The following is a 17,615-nucleotide window of genomic DNA, read 5'->3' on the forward strand; positions in this document are numbered from 1 at the left end:
ATTACAAGTTTGGCTAAATCAGTAATCAGTAATTACATTAGTATAACTATATAATGTTTCCTGCAGAACCAGGTAGTGTATCATCATTAGACTTTTCTGTTTTAAAAAAATACTATTTTTCCTGAAGTTACTAATTTTCTTGATTTGCATAATTTCCAGTAAATCTGTCCTTAAATATTCAAGTATTTTTCATAAGAATAGAGATTAGGACTTTTAAGGCAGTTTCACATGAGGTTAGTCCCTCTCACAGAGAGAGGATCACATTCTTGGGATGAAAGAGCCTGTTTTCCATGATCCTGACATATGTCAGTTTGACCCTAACTCAAATTAGGCATGCATCAAATGGGAAACCCAAGCCTTGTAATTGAAAGTTTATTGCTCTCTAGTCCATGCCTAGAGTGCTTAGCAGTTGTGTTGGTATCCACATCCAGAAAGTTTATAGATAAGACTGTGATGTGATATCTAGTGATTGTAAAGAAGTAGGAACTTTCCAGTTCTGTTTGCATGCTAAAATAACTAGTAACTGGTACAGTGTAGACTGGAAACTGAAACTGAAGCTCCGAGGATGTAGGTATCAGCCTGTTCTACCAAAGAACTACACTCTTTTATTTAATTTCCTTAGGAGTCTACTAGATAATAGTAATCCCCTCAAATCCCATGTAATTATAGAAAGGATTTGTAAACACAAAGCACCACCGTTTTATGAAAGGATGCAGAAAACTTTCATTCTCCTATCTTTGAGATCCGAGTTGAATATGAGGTTAATTTGAGGTGTTGAAGTACTTTTTCATAAATTTTTCAAAATACTTTATCTTACCTAAGCTGTATTTTTCACTTTTTTCCAAATTCCTAAAATAATTTCATCTGATTTCCTTAGTATATAAAACCAAACTGTTCCCTCTTTTTATATTCAGAATTGTCTTAATTTGTTACAAGTAATCTTTTTTCCAAAGCCTGAAAAAACTTAATATAAAGTTTATCAATAAATTTTTTTTTTACAAACAATTCTTAAAAGAATTTGAGCAATCCAAAATTCTAAATTCTTAAAATTTGCTGATTCTTAGACGAGCTTTAGGCAAAGGAGATTACAAGGCTTTTCAGACAACTAAGTAAACTTCAAAATCACATATGAGGAATGTTGGCCATAAAATGAAAAAACTTTAGTTTTAAATAATTAAATACACAGAGAAACTTGGTAACTCTATCAGGGACAAAGATAATATTTACTTTATAAAATTTTTAAAAGTGGGAATGAAATCACACATGTTTATTAGAATATTAGACATCCATCCAAAAGTATAACCCACGTTACATAGCGTCATGTCATAAACAATTTGCACTATACTCCTACAGTTTTTTTCTGTACATCTTCAGTTGTAATATTGAAGTCTTTCTTAAATATTTGTTGTCAGAATTAAATACCCAGATTTAAAATAAAATATCACTGTGATAAACTGAGTGGGGAAAGGAAATGAATCTTTAGTTTGATTACTGTGAAAAAAGAATTAAGAATCTGCTCAAACAATACAATAAAAACGATTTAGTATACACATGCGATTTATGGATAACAATGTGCAAATCAAACTACTAGTGTTTTCTTTGTTTTCCTGAATGATCCAGTAAAAGAAAAGACTGAAAAAGAGTAAAAGAAAAAAACTACGATTTTAGGCAAATTAACTCCTTTGGACTTCAATTTTCTGATTTCTAGTGAAACTAGGTAACCTCTAACATATTTTTTAGGTCTAAATGTCATCAGTGTATGAATAGGAGATGTGGGTGAGAACTATGTAAGGGGATTCAAGCATAGAGTTAAGAAAATAGAAATAAAATGATGGAAGAAGCTAGAGAGGAAAGATATTTACAGAATGTCTATGATTGCAAATGAAATTTCCTCAACTTTGGGTAATATACCTAACATTTTTGTTACTAGGGTTTTTCCTACTCCTTCTTCCAATTACAGGTACATTTTTCTTCACAGTGACAGCTTGACTTAAACTAAGCTTTTATACATAAAGTAATATGGACACATTAGGTACTCTATGAGTATTTAACTTACTGACTAAAAGTGTACCAGAGTTGATTATATAAAACAAGATTTCCCTTCAGTTCTCTGGGTTTGTAATCATGAATGACTTCCTGACCATGTGGCTGTTTCTCTTTGTCATCCATGACACATGATCTGACTTCTGTGTTATAGTCTCCTTGTTTTTGAAAGTAACTAGTTCTGGTTGATGCTTTTACCTCAGAGACCTACTTTTCCAGTTATATTCTCATTTGCCTTGGGCTGTTCATTATTTCCCTGACACTAACCATAAATCAGTCACAGGTTAGATTTAGCCTGCCTTACCATGCCCTTGATCTGTAGATCTCAAATTGTAGTTTAGGATTCTGTTATTCAGTTGATCTTTGGGACACAAACCTTAGTAGAGAGTATCTATTCCAGACTGCCAAGTGAGTTGTTAGCTTGGAGAATGTCATCTCAACTCTCATTAGAAAGCAGTAGTTTTTAAAGCACTATGCTTAGTCTTAAATCATTTATTCTTATTTTTATTTATTCAAACATTTGTGTTAGGATGCATGCTATTTTTTACAGAAAAAAAATATGAATGAGATATGGCCGTGGTCAGAAGCTTACATTCTAGTGAGAAGTGAGAGGCATAAATAGGCAGTTAAGTATTAGAAGACCTATGATACAATTATGTACCCCAAAAAGGGAATAGTGTTATACTGTGTGGTAGAGCTGCTAGAGTTAATAGTCTAGAATTGTGAAGAAGACTCAGTATTAATAGTTGTAACAGTGTAATCCACTACATTAGTATATTAAAGGAGAAGAGTCCAATGGGAGTAGATATAGAAAAAATTGGATAAAATTCAGCACCCATTCAGGTATTGAATAGGAATAGGAGGAAACTTAACTTGAAGGAAGGTATCCACCAGAAAAATTTCGGCAGACATTATGCATTAACGGTAAAACAATAAAAGCAGTCCCATTAAGTTTGAGAACATGATAAGGATAGCTCTTATCTCCAACATTATTTGTTAATGCAGTAAGTAAAGAAATAGAAATGAGATGTAAGATTGGAAAGGAGGAGGTCAACTGCCATTGGCTGATGATATGATTTTTTTTTAACCTAGAAAACCCAAGAAAATGAACTGAGTACATTTGGAAAGTGGTTAATCAGAAATGCAGTATACAAAAATTAGTTTTCCTATTATACATTAGTAATGATAAGTAGACAGTGTAATGAAAAACAAATCGATTTCACAAAGAAAAACCCAAGTAAGAAAAAAGAATTTTAATGTATAAGACCTTTGTGGGAAAATTTTAAAGTTTTACTGATGCAAATGTCAATTTTTATCAAATTAATATTAACAAAAAACTAATACATCTCAATGAAGTTTGTCATAGAACCTTATAAATATCCCAAAACTCATAGAAAAGAGCAGTATATATTAACCAGGTCAACTTTAGAAAACAAAAGCAAAAGAGAGGGGCATTTTCTAGTAGAATTAAAAGAATGATAAAGCTATAGTAATATAAAAAAGGTTTTAATGACATACATATAGACAAATAGGTAAATAGAATAGGCTCCAAAAGTAGATCACACGATACGGGAATCTAGTATATCATAGAGATCAGTGGGAAATGACAAACTCTTTAGTAATTGGTATTGGGATAATTGAGTAACAATATGGAAATGCTAAAATTATATTCAAGAAGACCTCCAAGGCTTGTTTTTAAGCTGTTAGGGAGATTCTGGCATAGCTTTTACTCAACTACTAGTTTCTTATTACTTCTAAGACATGACTCTTCTGAGGTCTCCACTAAATGCTCTGGGTGTTCATCAAGGTCTCTCTTCACTTTGGCTGTTCAGAACTTGAATTTCACTCTTTCCTTTGTGACCTTTGGGTGTTATTCAGCGTGGAGCTTTCCTGTACTTTTCCTCTGCTCAGCCTTGTGGAGTTTTAGGGTACATATGCACAACTTAATATTTAAACAACATCTTAAAAGCATATTCTGGGAGCTCTTTGTTAGTGTAGCTTTCTTGTCTCTGGTATTCTTTTCTGAAAATTTCAGTTATTTCACCCTCTTTGAACTCTAAGCTTTATCTCCTCAAGTTCTGTGAGACTTGGGCTACTCACCCCGCCCAGACCTCATTCTGGAAAGCACCTCACTACTTCACTAGAGAGAGCCTTGCATTAACAAAAACCAATTATATGTTTTGTACAGTTTTCCAATTCTTAATGGCAAGAGGGCAAGTTTGGTACTAGCTATTCCTTCCTATTTGATATTTTAGCTTAGTTTGGTTGTATTATTTTTTCATCTGTTGGTATGAGCAATCTCAGTGTAGATGGTTGAGATGATCCAATGTTGGGGATTGACAGTGTGAATATGGTCAAACGACAAAAGGATCAATATGTTTGGAGTGCTGGGAGAGAATAGTTGAAATAAAGCAATAGTTCTCATTATATGATTTGTGGCTCCTTTCAGAGGGTGCATAAGGTCTTCCTCCTACATATCTGTGTGAGGTTGAATTTTCTTTATACACGTTGAGGTTGAAATTTCTTTATAACACAAAAAACAAAATATTGAATGCAGAAGCAAAGATGAGCATCAGCCTGTTTTTTTTTTTTTTGTTTGTTTGTTTTTTTAAGATTTTATTGGGGAAGGGGAACAGGACTTTATTTATTGGGGAACAGTGTGTACTTCCAGGACTTTTTCCAATTCAAGTTGTTGTCCTTTCAATCTTAGTTGTGGAGGGCACAGCTCAGCTCTAGGTCCAGTTGCGTTGCTAGTTGCAGGGGGCGCTGTCCACCATCCCTTGGGGGAGTAGAGGAATCGAACTGACAACCTTACGGTTGAGAGCCCGCGCTCCAACCAACTAAGCAATCTGGGAGCTCAGCAGCAGCTCAGCTCAAGGTGCTGTGTTCAATCTTTAGTTGCAGGGGGCACAGCCCACCATCCCTTGTGGGACTCGAGGAATCAAACTGGCAACCTTGTGGTTGAGAGCCTGCGCGCCAACCAACTGAGCCATCTGGGAGGCAGCTCAGCTCAAGGTGCCAAGTTCAATCTTAGTTGCAGGGGGCCGAGCCCACCATCCCTTGCGAGACTTGAGGAGTTGAACCGGCAACCTTGTGGTTGACTGGCCCATGTGGGAATCGAACCGGCAGCCTTCAGAGTTAGGAGCACGGAGCTCCAACCGCCTGAGCCACCGGGCCGGCCCCATCAGCCTGTTTTTAAAAATTAAACCAGGTGTTAAAGAAATTTGTAAAAATAGTAAAACAATGCCATTCTCCTCACTAAATTTTGTTTAATTTAAATTTTTTACTTTTTAAGGTATTTAAAATATGCATAGTGGTGATTTGATATATATGTATACATTGTGAAAGGCTTCCCACCACTTGGTTAGTTAACATATCTATTACCTCACATTTTTATCGTGTGTGTGTGTGTGTGTGTGTGTGTGTGTGTGTGTGTGTGTGAACAGTCCCCTATTAGCAAATTTCAATTACATAATACAGAATTATCAACCATAGTTATATTTTGCATTAGATATTCAGACCATATTCATCTTATAACAGAGTCTGTACCCTTTTACCAACCTCTTTTTAGAAAATTGGCAACCACTTTTCTATTCTCTGTTATTACTAGTTTGACTTTTTCTTTAGATTCCACATATAAGTGAGAACAGACAGTATTTTTTCTGACTCTGGCTTGTTTCATTTAGCATAATGCTATCAAGGTCCATCTATGCTGTTGCAAATGTCAGGATTTCCTTTTTTCTCATGGCTGAATAATATTCCTCTGTGTGTGTGTGTGTGTGTGTGTGTGTGTGTGTGTTTGTGTGTGTATCTGATCTTTATCCATTTATCTATTGATGTACACTTAGGTTGTTACTTTTGTATCTTGGCTATTGTAAGTAATACTGCAGTGAACATAGGAGTGCACATAGCGTTTTGAGTTCCTGATTTCTTTTCCTTTGCCTTACATTCTAGAAGCGGGATTACTGGATCATATGGTAGTTCTATTTTTAATTATTTGAAGAATCTCCATAGTGATTGCACCAATTCTCACCAACAGTGCACAAGGATTCCCTCTTCTCCACATCCTCACCAACACTTGTTGTTTGTTGTCTTTTTAATAATAGCCATTCTGACAGGTGTGAGGTGATACCTCATTGTAGTTTTGATTTGCATTTTCCTGATGATTAGTGATGTTGAGCACCTTTTCATGTACCTGTTACCCATTTGTATGTCTTCTTTGGAAAAATGTCTATTTAGTTTCTCTGCCCATTTTAAAATTGAATTTTTTTTTTCTTTTGCCATTGAGTTGTATGAGTTCTTTGTATATTTTGGATATTAACCCCTTATTAGATATATGATTTGCAAATATTTTCTTTCATTTCATAGGTTGCCTTTTCATTTTCTTGATGGTCCTTTGCTGTGCAGAAGTTTTTAAGTTTGATGCAGTCACACTTCTTTATTTTTGCTTTTTTCGCCTTTGCTTTTGGTGTCATTGAATTTCTCATTCTTAGCCACGAACTAACAGTTTTTCTTTTTCAGTTTCTGCTATCTCAGAATCACTGAACCCTTTTCTTTCATTAAATATACAGAAATTATCCTAGATAAAAGTATTAACCTGTGTCATCACTTCATTCTTTAATTTCTCTGTGATATTGCCTGTTCAAATATAGTCCTCATTATCCAGTGAGAAGACATAACATTTATTGGTTATTAGCCCATAGTTTACATTCTTGATTGAAATAGGTTTATTTTGGGTGATGGAAATATACATATACTCGTATTCAAGGATATGAAATTATTCATCCCTGGAACTAGGAAAAACAATGAGAATGAAGGACAATATCTGACTTATGTTTCAAATTTATTTTGCCACTGTCTTATAGCAGATGCATTTTTATTAATTAGAAAAGCACAAATAAGTGTCAAAGTAGTCATCTTTTTGGATCATCTCTCTTAATGCAGATGAATGTACAATTTATTTGAAGAAAAAATGTATTATATGATTTTTTTTTAGTCCTCTATAGGTTGATAGGTATGTTTCAGTATGATTTTAGTTAAAAAAAAATTTTTTTTTTAATTTCTTACAGTAATCCTAAATCGGAGAGTCAGAGAGTAAATAAAAAAGTCAACAATGATGCCTCACTTAGAATTCATAATCTATCCATTTTGGTGAGACAGATAAAATTTTATTATCAGGTAAGTGCTTTTTATTTCATCTAGTGTTTTAATAACTGCTTGCATATTCACATTTTTTATTTAGCATCAATCACCTAACATATACTAAATTCTTATTATATTCCAGGTACTGATCTGTTTGCTGGAGATAGAGCAGTAATAAAATAGCTTATTTCTTGTACAGTTCATAATTATCTGATTTTACAAATAATTATTATATTTTAGGAATTTTTAAAAGCAGTTAGCAGTTTCCTGAGAACTTGCATAGTGCAATATTTTGTTAGCCTACTTGAGTTATACTTTTGAAGAATGTACTTTTTATTGTTCTTTTTAAAACTTAAGTTGGATGCATATTTCACAATTTAAGTATGAGCATTCTCAAGGCTATCAATATACTTCTAAAAAATTGCTATAGCTGCATCACACAAAATTTAATATGTTGTATTTTTAAAAATACTTATTCTATGCATTTTCTAATTATTGTTATGATTTCTTATTTCATTTATGAGTTATTTAGAAGTATGCTTTTAGATTTTGAAACATATTTTTCAAGCAATTTGTTGAATTTTGGTCACAGAATGTGGTTTGTATGATACTGATTCTTTGACATTTGTTAATAATTACTTGGCTTGGCCTAGTATTTGTCAGTTTTTATAAAAGTTCCATGCGTGCTTGTGAACGATGTATATTCTCCAGTTGTTTGGGTGCAGAATCAGAGCAAGCTTGTTTGTTAATTGTATTTTTCAAACTTTTTGCAGTCTGATTGATTCTGTCTCTTGAGCAGTTATTTAGAAAGATGAATTGAAATCTCCCAGTATGATAATAGATTGGTTAAGTTTTCCTTTACACACTTTAAAGCTATGTTATTGTATGCAAATGAGTTTAAAATTGTTTAATTATTAGGAGAATTATACTATTTACCAGTAATTGTTTCTACATATTTTTCTTCTAGTTTAAAAGTTTTTCACTTTACATCTGTTGAGAGGCCACTCTGAAAAGTATACCTTTCATACCTCACATAACCAAGGCCTAAATTAACCAGTATTTTTACTCTTTTATGGAATAGTACTATGACATTAAAGTGCTTTAACTTCAGTCATTCCCCCTGTGACTTTTAAACTGTTCTTGTATTTTAGTTCTTTTTTCAAAAAAACCCATAAATTAGGTATTGAAAGTACTGTCAGATAAATAAAATCAATGTTCGTTTAGCTCAAGCTACGTGTTTTCCTTTTTTTCCTTCTCAGTTTACTATCTCATACCTGCCTTTGGGATCATTTTCTTGCTGAAATTGGTCCTTTAAATGTTCAGAGAGGACTTGTTGATAATAAAGTTTCTCAATGTTTATTTGTCAGAAAAATGCCTTTATTTCACTCTTGTTCTTGAAAGACAGTTTTGTTACGTATGCAGTTCTAGATTAGCAATTTTTCCTCAGTGTTTTGCAGATTTTACTCTTCTATGTCTGGATTCTTTATTGTTCTGGAGACTCAGCTACTAGTCTGATTTTTATTCTTAGGTTAAACTGTCCTTTTTCTTTCCTGGCTCCTAATTTTGTCTCTTCTAATATTGGCTTTTTTCTATTCTATAAACTCTCCATTTTTATTTTTTTGATTTTATTTTTTATATTAGTTTCAGGTGTATGAAATAACATAATGATTAGACATTTACACCCCTCACAAAATGATAACCCTTCCCCCAATCTACTATCCCTGACATCGTATATAGCTGTCACAATTCCATTGACTATATTCCCTGTGCTGTACTTTACATTTATACAATGGAGTAGTACTCTGCCATAAAAAAAGAATGAAATCTTAACATTTGCAACAACATGGATGGACTGAGAGAAAATTATGCTAAGTGAAATAAGTGAGACTGAGAAAGACAAATACCATATGATCTCACTTATATGTGGAATCTGAAGAACAGAATAAACGAGCAAACAAAACAGAAATAGACTCAGAGATACAGAGGAAAAAAGTGACGGTTGCTAGATGGGAAGGGGAATTGGGGAATGGAGGAAAAGGTGAAGGGATTAGAAAGTACAAATTGGTAGTCACAATAGTCACGGGGATGTGAAATACAGTATGGGGAATATAATCAGTAATGTTGTAAAGATCATGTAGGGTGCCAGATGGGTACTGGACTTACCAGGGGATCACTTAATTGTGTGGATGCCTGACCACTGTACTGTACACCTGAAGCTGAATAATATTGAATGTCAACTGTAATTTAAAATGTGTGTGTGTGTGTGTGTGTGTGTGTGTGTGTGTGTGTATAAACTTTCTTTTATAGTATCAGTCTTGTCCTGCATTCGGAGTATTTTTTCCTTCACTACCTTTTCAGTTTGCTAATTTGCCCTTCATATTTGTCAAATCTTTATTTAACATATTGATTAATTTTTGACTCTCAATATTTATATCTTTCATTTTTAGCAGTTCTGTTTGATTCTTTTTATATTTGTTTTTGCATTTTGTTTATTAATCATTTTTTAAATTCCTGTCTTTTTTTCTTCAGAAATTAAAAATATTTCTATTATAAATTTCATATCTGAAAATTCCAAAATCTGAAAACAGATCTGTGGGGATCTGAACCTACCCTTTGTTTTCTGTTTACTATGTTTCATGATGATGGGTGCTAGCAGTGGTGGCAGTGATGTGTGTGTGTGTGTGTGTGCGCGCGCGTGTGCGTGCGCGCGCGCACACGGGCATGTGTTTGCACATGTGTTTTCATTGTGAGCTCATTTTTGGGGTAAATTTTATCTGTGGGATAAAGTTCCGTGGGCCAAGAATACATTGCATCAGAGAGCATTTGTTTTCTTTTGTGCAACCAATCCAGAACCACTTTTAATTTTTTAAGCAGCTTTATATTATTTTAGAAGCAATACCTGTATGCTATCGCAAACTAGAAAAAACTAAAAAATACAAATAGTTCCAGTTTCTAATAGAGATTACCACTCTTAGCACCTGAATACATGTACTTGTGGATCTCTCTTTCTGCATTTGTGTGTATTATGTATTTATGTGTTTGCATATATATTTTTAAACTGGGACTACATTATTGTAGATCCTTGGGGAAATAACCTTGTTCAATCTCTACCAAAGGCTAAGAAAAACAGCTTTTTCCTTGCCTTCTTTTACAGGATTCATTTTTTTTCTGTCTTTTAACTAAGAATTATCTTTTTATTATATTTTGAGCTCAGTCATAAATTTTTAAAGATTTAAAAAAAGAATTATTCAGCATTTTGGATTCCTTCCTTCCTTTCTAATATCTAGCGTTCCTTGTTGCCAAAAATAAAAGTCTATGTTAGATTTTTTATAAATATTTTTTTAAGCCCAAATGTTAATAGTGCCAAGATGATATTATTAATAATTTGATTTTTCTTGACATTTAAAAAAATTTTTTTTTTATTGGGGAACAGTGTGTTTTTCCAGGGCCCATCAGCTCCAAGTCATTATCATTTAATCTAGTTGTGGAGGGCGCAGCTCTGCTCCAAGCCCAGTCACCATTTTTAGTCTTCAGTTGTAGGGGCGCAGCCCACCATCCCATGCGGGAATTGAACTGGCAACCCTGTTGAGAGCCTGTGCTCTAACCAACTGAGCCATCTGGCTTCCAGTGTCACTGTTTTTTTTAGACACATCTGTAAATATTTCACTAATATTTGCTGGATAACTAGTTATACCCTTTTCTTTTTATTAATCTAAGTTTGAATACTAAGGGACCAACTTAGGGTTAGAAGTGATTGCATATCTTAACATTATGTCAATATTGTTTTAGATATTTAAAACAAAACATTACTAAGAGTTGATATTCCCCTTGTACCACTCACTCCCTTATGCCCTTTCTTTAGAAGCAGTTTACCAGACTGTCTTGACCTGCTCCCCATGCTTCATATTCTGAGATAAAATTTTTGTCTAAAAAGTTTCTGTTGCTCTTGTAAAGTATCTTCAGAAATAGGTCAACCATCTTATTTACATGATTAATTGACTTACTAAATTTATTTCTTATTCTCATGTATGTAACCAAGGTAGACATGGCCTGTTTTAATATGACAGGGTTCAAGTTAACAAAGTCCAAATTATGCAATTCTTGTCATCTGTTACATTACCTATGTATTGGAAAAATCAGATTTTTTCCTAAAGTCTTTCTAATAGAGCTATCAATTTTTTTTTTTACATTTTATATACCTCTCAGAAAAAGTATTTAAGGTAAAAATGTGTGAATACATTTTAATTGTTCTGACTCACAAAAGGAAAGTAAATTGGGGCAAGTTAAAATTCACAAGTCTATGTCCCTTTTTTAAATAGGTCAGTAAGCATCCAGGTCTCTAGCAGAAATGGTTCCTAGGGAGAAAGGAGAATTGACAGAATATCCTGAGATTATTGTTAGTGGGGGGAATTCAGTAATGATAGGTAAATTTAAGTTTCAGTATTCTTTTTTTTATTTTATTTTAATGGTTTGGAATATGTAAAAGCTCAGTAAAAATTGTAATGTCATGGAGATTTCTCCTCTGTTCCACTACCGTTTATTGACTGCCAAGGCATTGGGGCTACAGTGAACAGGTCAGGCCATGTCCTTATTCTCGTGGAATTTATGGTTCTAGTAGAGGGATAATAGGAAAGTAAATAAAACAATTTTGATTATGATAAATAAGGACAATGAAGTAGTAATGTGAGATCTGGTAACATTAGATTATCAGAATGTTTATTAAACTTACACTTTATTATGTTTGAGTGGAAATTCAGATCTTTTCAAATAAACATTTGATCCATAACAAGCATCTCTTGTCTTCCAAATAAGTATTTAAAACTCTTTGAATCAGAAAATTATTATAACTGTCATATAAAATTACCTAGGCTCTTTGATTTTTTTTTAAGTTATATTTATTTCTGTGAATGAGGGAGAGATAGTGAATTTAATTATCAGAGACACACTTTACAAGTAACAATCTTAGTATATTTTTAGAACTGTTAGCATCCGTGTTTAGTATGACTGCACTGGCTGCAGTTTAAGTACTAAAAGAAGCGAGGTGATTGTTCAACCACCATTAAAATAATGATCTGAATTTTTTTGAGGCCCAAAAAGGGAAGAACACGTTACAATTAGGAAATTTAAATTTATTAGGAAGTTTTTGCACTAATACTAAAAAAAAAACACAGGTCTAGTACCGTTAATGTAGTTGCCAGAGAAAGCAGGTACTTTTTAAGGTTTTTCTTTAACATCTGTTATAATAAGCAACATTTGGAGTATAAATAAAACTCAGTAGCCAAGGAAAGAGACAGTTTGTTATACAACAAATGCTTTATATTCCATCATGTTTTGGACACTTTGGTCAGTAGTTCTTTCCTTTCAATGCCATAATTTTGTTTTCTTCTATAGTTTTGTTTTCTTTCTACTAAAATGTGGTAAAATAGTCTTAATTCTTTTCACTAGTAATGCAGACAAAAGGACAAATAGAAATAGTATGATAAATGTAATTATGTTTGAATTTGTAAAATAAATTATAAGAGTTCCAAAGGAACGTTTTGCTCACTGTGTGATTCAGGAAAGGAAAATGAGGCCAAACCTTTGCTGTAAGTGTTGTTTAACTTGTTACTGTAAAGGAGGTATTATGCATAGCTTATAGAAAGAAGGAGAAGCCTCGTTTATCTTTAAATAGTAACTAGATAATGTCTATGTCTGGCACACATTTGAAATAGTCTTTCTTACAATGCTTTAGCAACATGAATTTTAATTCACAGAAACCTTGTATATCAATAAAAAAGTTTTTAGATGGTCAACTAAAAAATGTAGTTAATGTACCATTTTTTATAGAAAAGTTACACAAATCCAACTAAAACTAATAGAAACGAAATTACTTGTACTACCTTTCAAAGCATCTCTATTATTACCCTGTTTCCCAAAAAATAAGACCTAGTCGGATCATCAGCTTTAATGCCTCTTTTGGAGCAAAAATTAATATAAGACGTGGTCTTATAGTATATGAAACCTGTCCTATATTATCTTAAAATATTACTTTTTGTGCAAAAGACGCATTAGACCTGATGGTCCGGCTAGGTCTTATTTTCGAGGAAACATGGTATTTTCCTGTTAACATAATCTCTGCTAGTTCTTTCTTGTTCTGTTTTATTAAGTATTGCCATTCTCCAAATCTTTATGGGCTGTCTTTATACCCGGATGAAATTTGTACCTATTCAGGCAAACTGCTTCAATGGTCCTGAAAACTCTCAAATTCTTTATATTTGAATATTTGCATGCCTCTAAAAAATTTCCACCTCTTTTTATCTCCATCTCCACCAATATACTCCTTCTCATTCCCTGCTTTATTATAATCATTAGCATGTATCACCAAAAACTTATTTTCTGTCCTCTCCTTCTAAAATGTAAATTCCGTGACAGCAAGGATTTTTGTTTATTCATTGCTGTACTGTCTGGCAGATAATAAACATGTAATAAATATGTGTTGAATGAATGACTGTCCTGATTTTCACAAAACTTTACCTCTTTAGTTGCATTAATAACATCATTCTCCATGCATTTGTATAGGTTTCTTATCATTTTAGTAATAATTGAAGTATCTTCACTAAGTGAGTTCGTATACATATCATTCTTAACCCACAATTAATTTGTTTCTCCTATTTAATAAAAATCACACTTATCTTGGACTCATTTATGTATCACTTTTCCTTTTTTTTTTTTATTTTTAGTGCCTTAATGATGAACACCTTTAGAGTTTGGTGAAGTCTGGAAAGTCTGGGGATGATATAATAGAGCTTTAACAATAGGAATCAGTTTTTTTAGCCTCTGGTCTCTTTTATATATATTTTAATTAACGTAATTGTAAGATTGGGATAGGGAAGTAAGACTTTTTATAAAAATGTAGCTAGAGTCCTCTGAAGAACCATTAGAACTAAAAAGAGGTTTTAGAATTTGGGTTTTTTTAATTTGTATAATTTTTAGCTGCCTTACCTAATATTAGTACTTTCAGACATAATTTAAAATTAATCCTGGAAATAAAGTAAAAAGGCAGATTTTTCCCGTTAACTCCAATATTTAATAACCTTTATCTTTTTTTAAAACTTTGTGCTTTTGTTTCACTTCCTACCCTTCCCAACAAAAGTCACATACATGGTAAATCATGGAGCTGAAATTTAAGCTTAGGTGTATTGACTCTACCACAGTACACTATACTAAGCATTCAGAATCTGCTATACTAGAGTACATTTTGAGATACATGGAGGTAAACTTCAGAATGTAAAGGTCAAACTGTATTGACACATGAGGTTATTGATGATTCCATATGGTGAAAGGAAATGAGATTGTCTTCATCTTTGTGGAAATACTGAGTTAGCATAAGAGCATGGGGTAACAGAGTAGGCAGGAGTGGGGAGCCAGCTGAGGAATAGGGTGGAGGAAAAGAGATAGCAGACCATATTAAAGATTACTATCCACTTGGATAGTTTCCTTATAACAGTGTATCAGCATGAAATGTTAACATGGTAAATCAATAAAATAAATTGTTTTAGTAATATAAATTGATGTTTTCTAGTTGATTCATCAGTTTTGACTCATGTTACCCCAAAATAAGTGGTGCAAATGAGAATTATCTTTTATAATGAAATTGAGATAAAGCTTTTTTCCTAATAATTCATTATATGCTAAAATTTAAAGCCTTTATAGGAGAGTGAATTTTCTTTGTTCTGACTTAGGTTAACTTCACTAAATAGGAGATAGACAAAACAGTGATTGTTTTTTTTTGTTTAATTTTTTTTTTTTCAATTACAGTTTGCATACAAGACAGCCTCAACATGGCTTCTTCTGTATATCCTTAGTTATAGGACTTCTGTTCAGCTAGACTTCAGGTGATTCTCAAGGATGGTTGTTGTATAGTTTAGCTGTAATTTTGATGTGCTTAGGAGAGGTGGCAAGCACAGCGTTTACCTACTCTGCCATCTTAACCAGATCCCCAATGGTTGCTCTTTTAATACATCTTTCTTATTTATGATTTCTTTTAATATGTACAATAGTCCTGATAATTTTGCTTCAAGGCAAGGAAACTGAAAATTAGAATGAATTAGAAATGTATTCCTCTAAGTCCATTTAGCTGTTATAAGACTATAGCCTAGTCTCTCTTGATATAACTTGCTTTTAACTGGAAAATTTATTTATTAAATATTCAAGCTTAATATCAGTCCTTGGAGTAAGTGATTTTAGCAATTTTTGATGCATTCTTAATATTCATACTTGTATTTATCTAAAATGATGCACATACTGAGTATGGCATTTCTTTAAATGTATGCATACTTTTGGTGTTAGTTTTTTAAAGAGCTAACAAATATAACAAATATAAAAAATGTAACAAATTTTTTGAAACTTTTTAATACATATTTATAAAGAATTATAGATAAAAGATTAATTTTAGTTAGCTTCTGTTGTCATGCCACACACTGGCTGTGGGAAAATGTTTTAGTGGATCTAAAATTACACATATTTAAAAAGCAGTATAAGTTAACTTTTCAGTTATTTGCTTCCTCATCATACTATTTTAAGAATGATTCAAAAAGAATTGAATACTTACAAAAACTTATTCCTCAGTAACTAGTTATGTCTGAATATGTAGTGAAAGCCAAATTGTAGACATAGTTATTTCTGTAATCTTGCAAAGATTCAGTAATATCACATGACACCGGTCAATCCTATAGTCTAATTCATCCCAGACCCTTTGTAGCATGTCATTGTTAGTGGTTGAAATGACAAGACACATGTGTTTCTTCATTCCTCAAAGAAGAGGTGGTATAAACAGATGGTGTATACTCCATGTATTACTCAAATGAGTAATTTGAAAGCATCCAGTTCTTTCTGAATCATACTGAACCATCAGAATATGTATATATATATTCTCGTCACTAAAATTTTGACAGAAGTCAAAGGAAATAAAACATCTCTTGTAGATAGAGGAGAGAAATAGTGATCACTGAGGAAGAGCTCAGTTTCATGAAATGATCATAAGACAGGATTTTTAAGAAAGTAACTAGCTTTCTTAATTTTAAAATGAATTGATATTTTTAGCTCCCTCAGAGTATACAAAAAGAGTATACATGCTTAATCTTTTATTGAGGAATGCTGTTTAATTATCTAACACACCTAAAACTTAGATTTCCAAATAAATATTAGACCAGTTCAACTTGGACACTTTTATTTTGTGGGCATTTGATATGTTATGAACTTAAGTCTATTTACTATCATAATTTTAGTTATTTAGTTCATTAACTTAAAATTACAGAAGATTTAAAATATTAGATATCTTTTTGACATTTATTTATCTTTAAAGGTTTTTAATTGCAGTATAGCATACCAGAAGAGGAGTGCACAAATCATAAGTTAATTGAGTAATTACCTAGTCAGCATTACCCATTATAACAACCTTTGGGTATCTTTTTACAGGAGACTTTGCAGCAATTGATCATGATGTCATTGCCAAATGTCTTAATCATTGGCAAAAATCCCTTTTCTGGTAAGTATTAAAATTACTATAACGTGATAATAAAGTCTTATAATGCTTACCAAGATCTTGCTCATTTACATCAACAGACCAGGTTTTTCATGACTCTACAGGGAAATTTGGAGGTGATATTCCAATTTATAGAGAGAAAATAAACTTAGAATATTTGTAAGTTGTAGATGGGATCAGACATACATTTTACATTAAGTCCAGTGTTTTTTCGACTACCAAATTGATACTTTTGTGTGATGATTTTTTTAGTGTCTCATTATAAACAAGGTAGAAGATACTGTAGCTATAGTCTTAAAGGAACATAATCTTAGAAAGGAAGTGATTTTGAAATAATTTCTAGGTTTCTTTTTATATATATTCCATCTACCATTGCCAAAGCTGTTTGAATCTAAGGTTTTACTGATTGATATGTTGTAATTTATATTGAACTATTTCTGAATGGGAAAATAAGAAGCCATTTCTTAGATTATTTAATTTATTTTTTTTCAAAAGTTTCTGCCCTTTTACTACATTTTAAATGTGATGTGTTCAGAGTTTTAATTTTTGAATAATTGGGGAAATTAGCAACTACCTAACACTTTTAGGATGACTTAATTCTAACAGGCTACGTGTAATCCAAATAAAGTATATCTTCTCCAAACTCTTCCCCCTCCCTCAGTCAGAACAAACAAAAATAAAACCAAAATAGAAATAAAACCAAGCAGCTGTTTTTATTGAAGAATATACCAATTAGATGGGATGAATTAGGAGTTTAGACAGTCTTTTGAGATATTCTGGGGTATTTGATTATACAGATGAAAAAAATATTTTGTGTGTAGAATGGAATTATTTTCATTTCCACATGCATTTAGTGATAACCTACCAACTTATAGGGACCAGGAATAAAAAAGGTCTATACTCTGGA

At 32.4% G+C, this 17,615-nt stretch overlaps 1 protein-coding gene across 5 annotated transcripts in view; it reads left to right on the plus strand.

Moving 5' to 3' along the window:
- The window catches only part of CCDC88A (coiled-coil and HOOK domain protein 88A), a 117,227-nt gene that overhangs the window by 16,064 nt on the left and 83,548 nt on the right, over nt 1-17,615 (plus strand). For all 5 annotated transcript variants that reach the window (XM_088796160.1, XM_074331998.2, XM_088796161.1 and 2 more), the window contains exons 3-4: nt 7,113-7,221; nt 16,642-16,711. In XM_088796160.1, coding sequence (XP_088652286.1) covers nt 7,113-7,221; nt 16,642-16,711 — 179 coding nt within the window. The remainder of the gene's footprint in view (nt 1-7,112; nt 7,222-16,641; nt 16,712-17,615) is intronic.

The sequence above is a fragment of the Rhinolophus sinicus genome, chromosome 2 (genome assembly GCF_057876585.1).
Source record: "Rhinolophus sinicus isolate RSI-liver-muscle chromosome 2, RSI-T2T, whole genome shotgun sequence".
Lineage (NCBI taxonomy): Eukaryota > Metazoa > Chordata > Mammalia > Chiroptera > Rhinolophidae > Rhinolophus > Rhinolophus sinicus.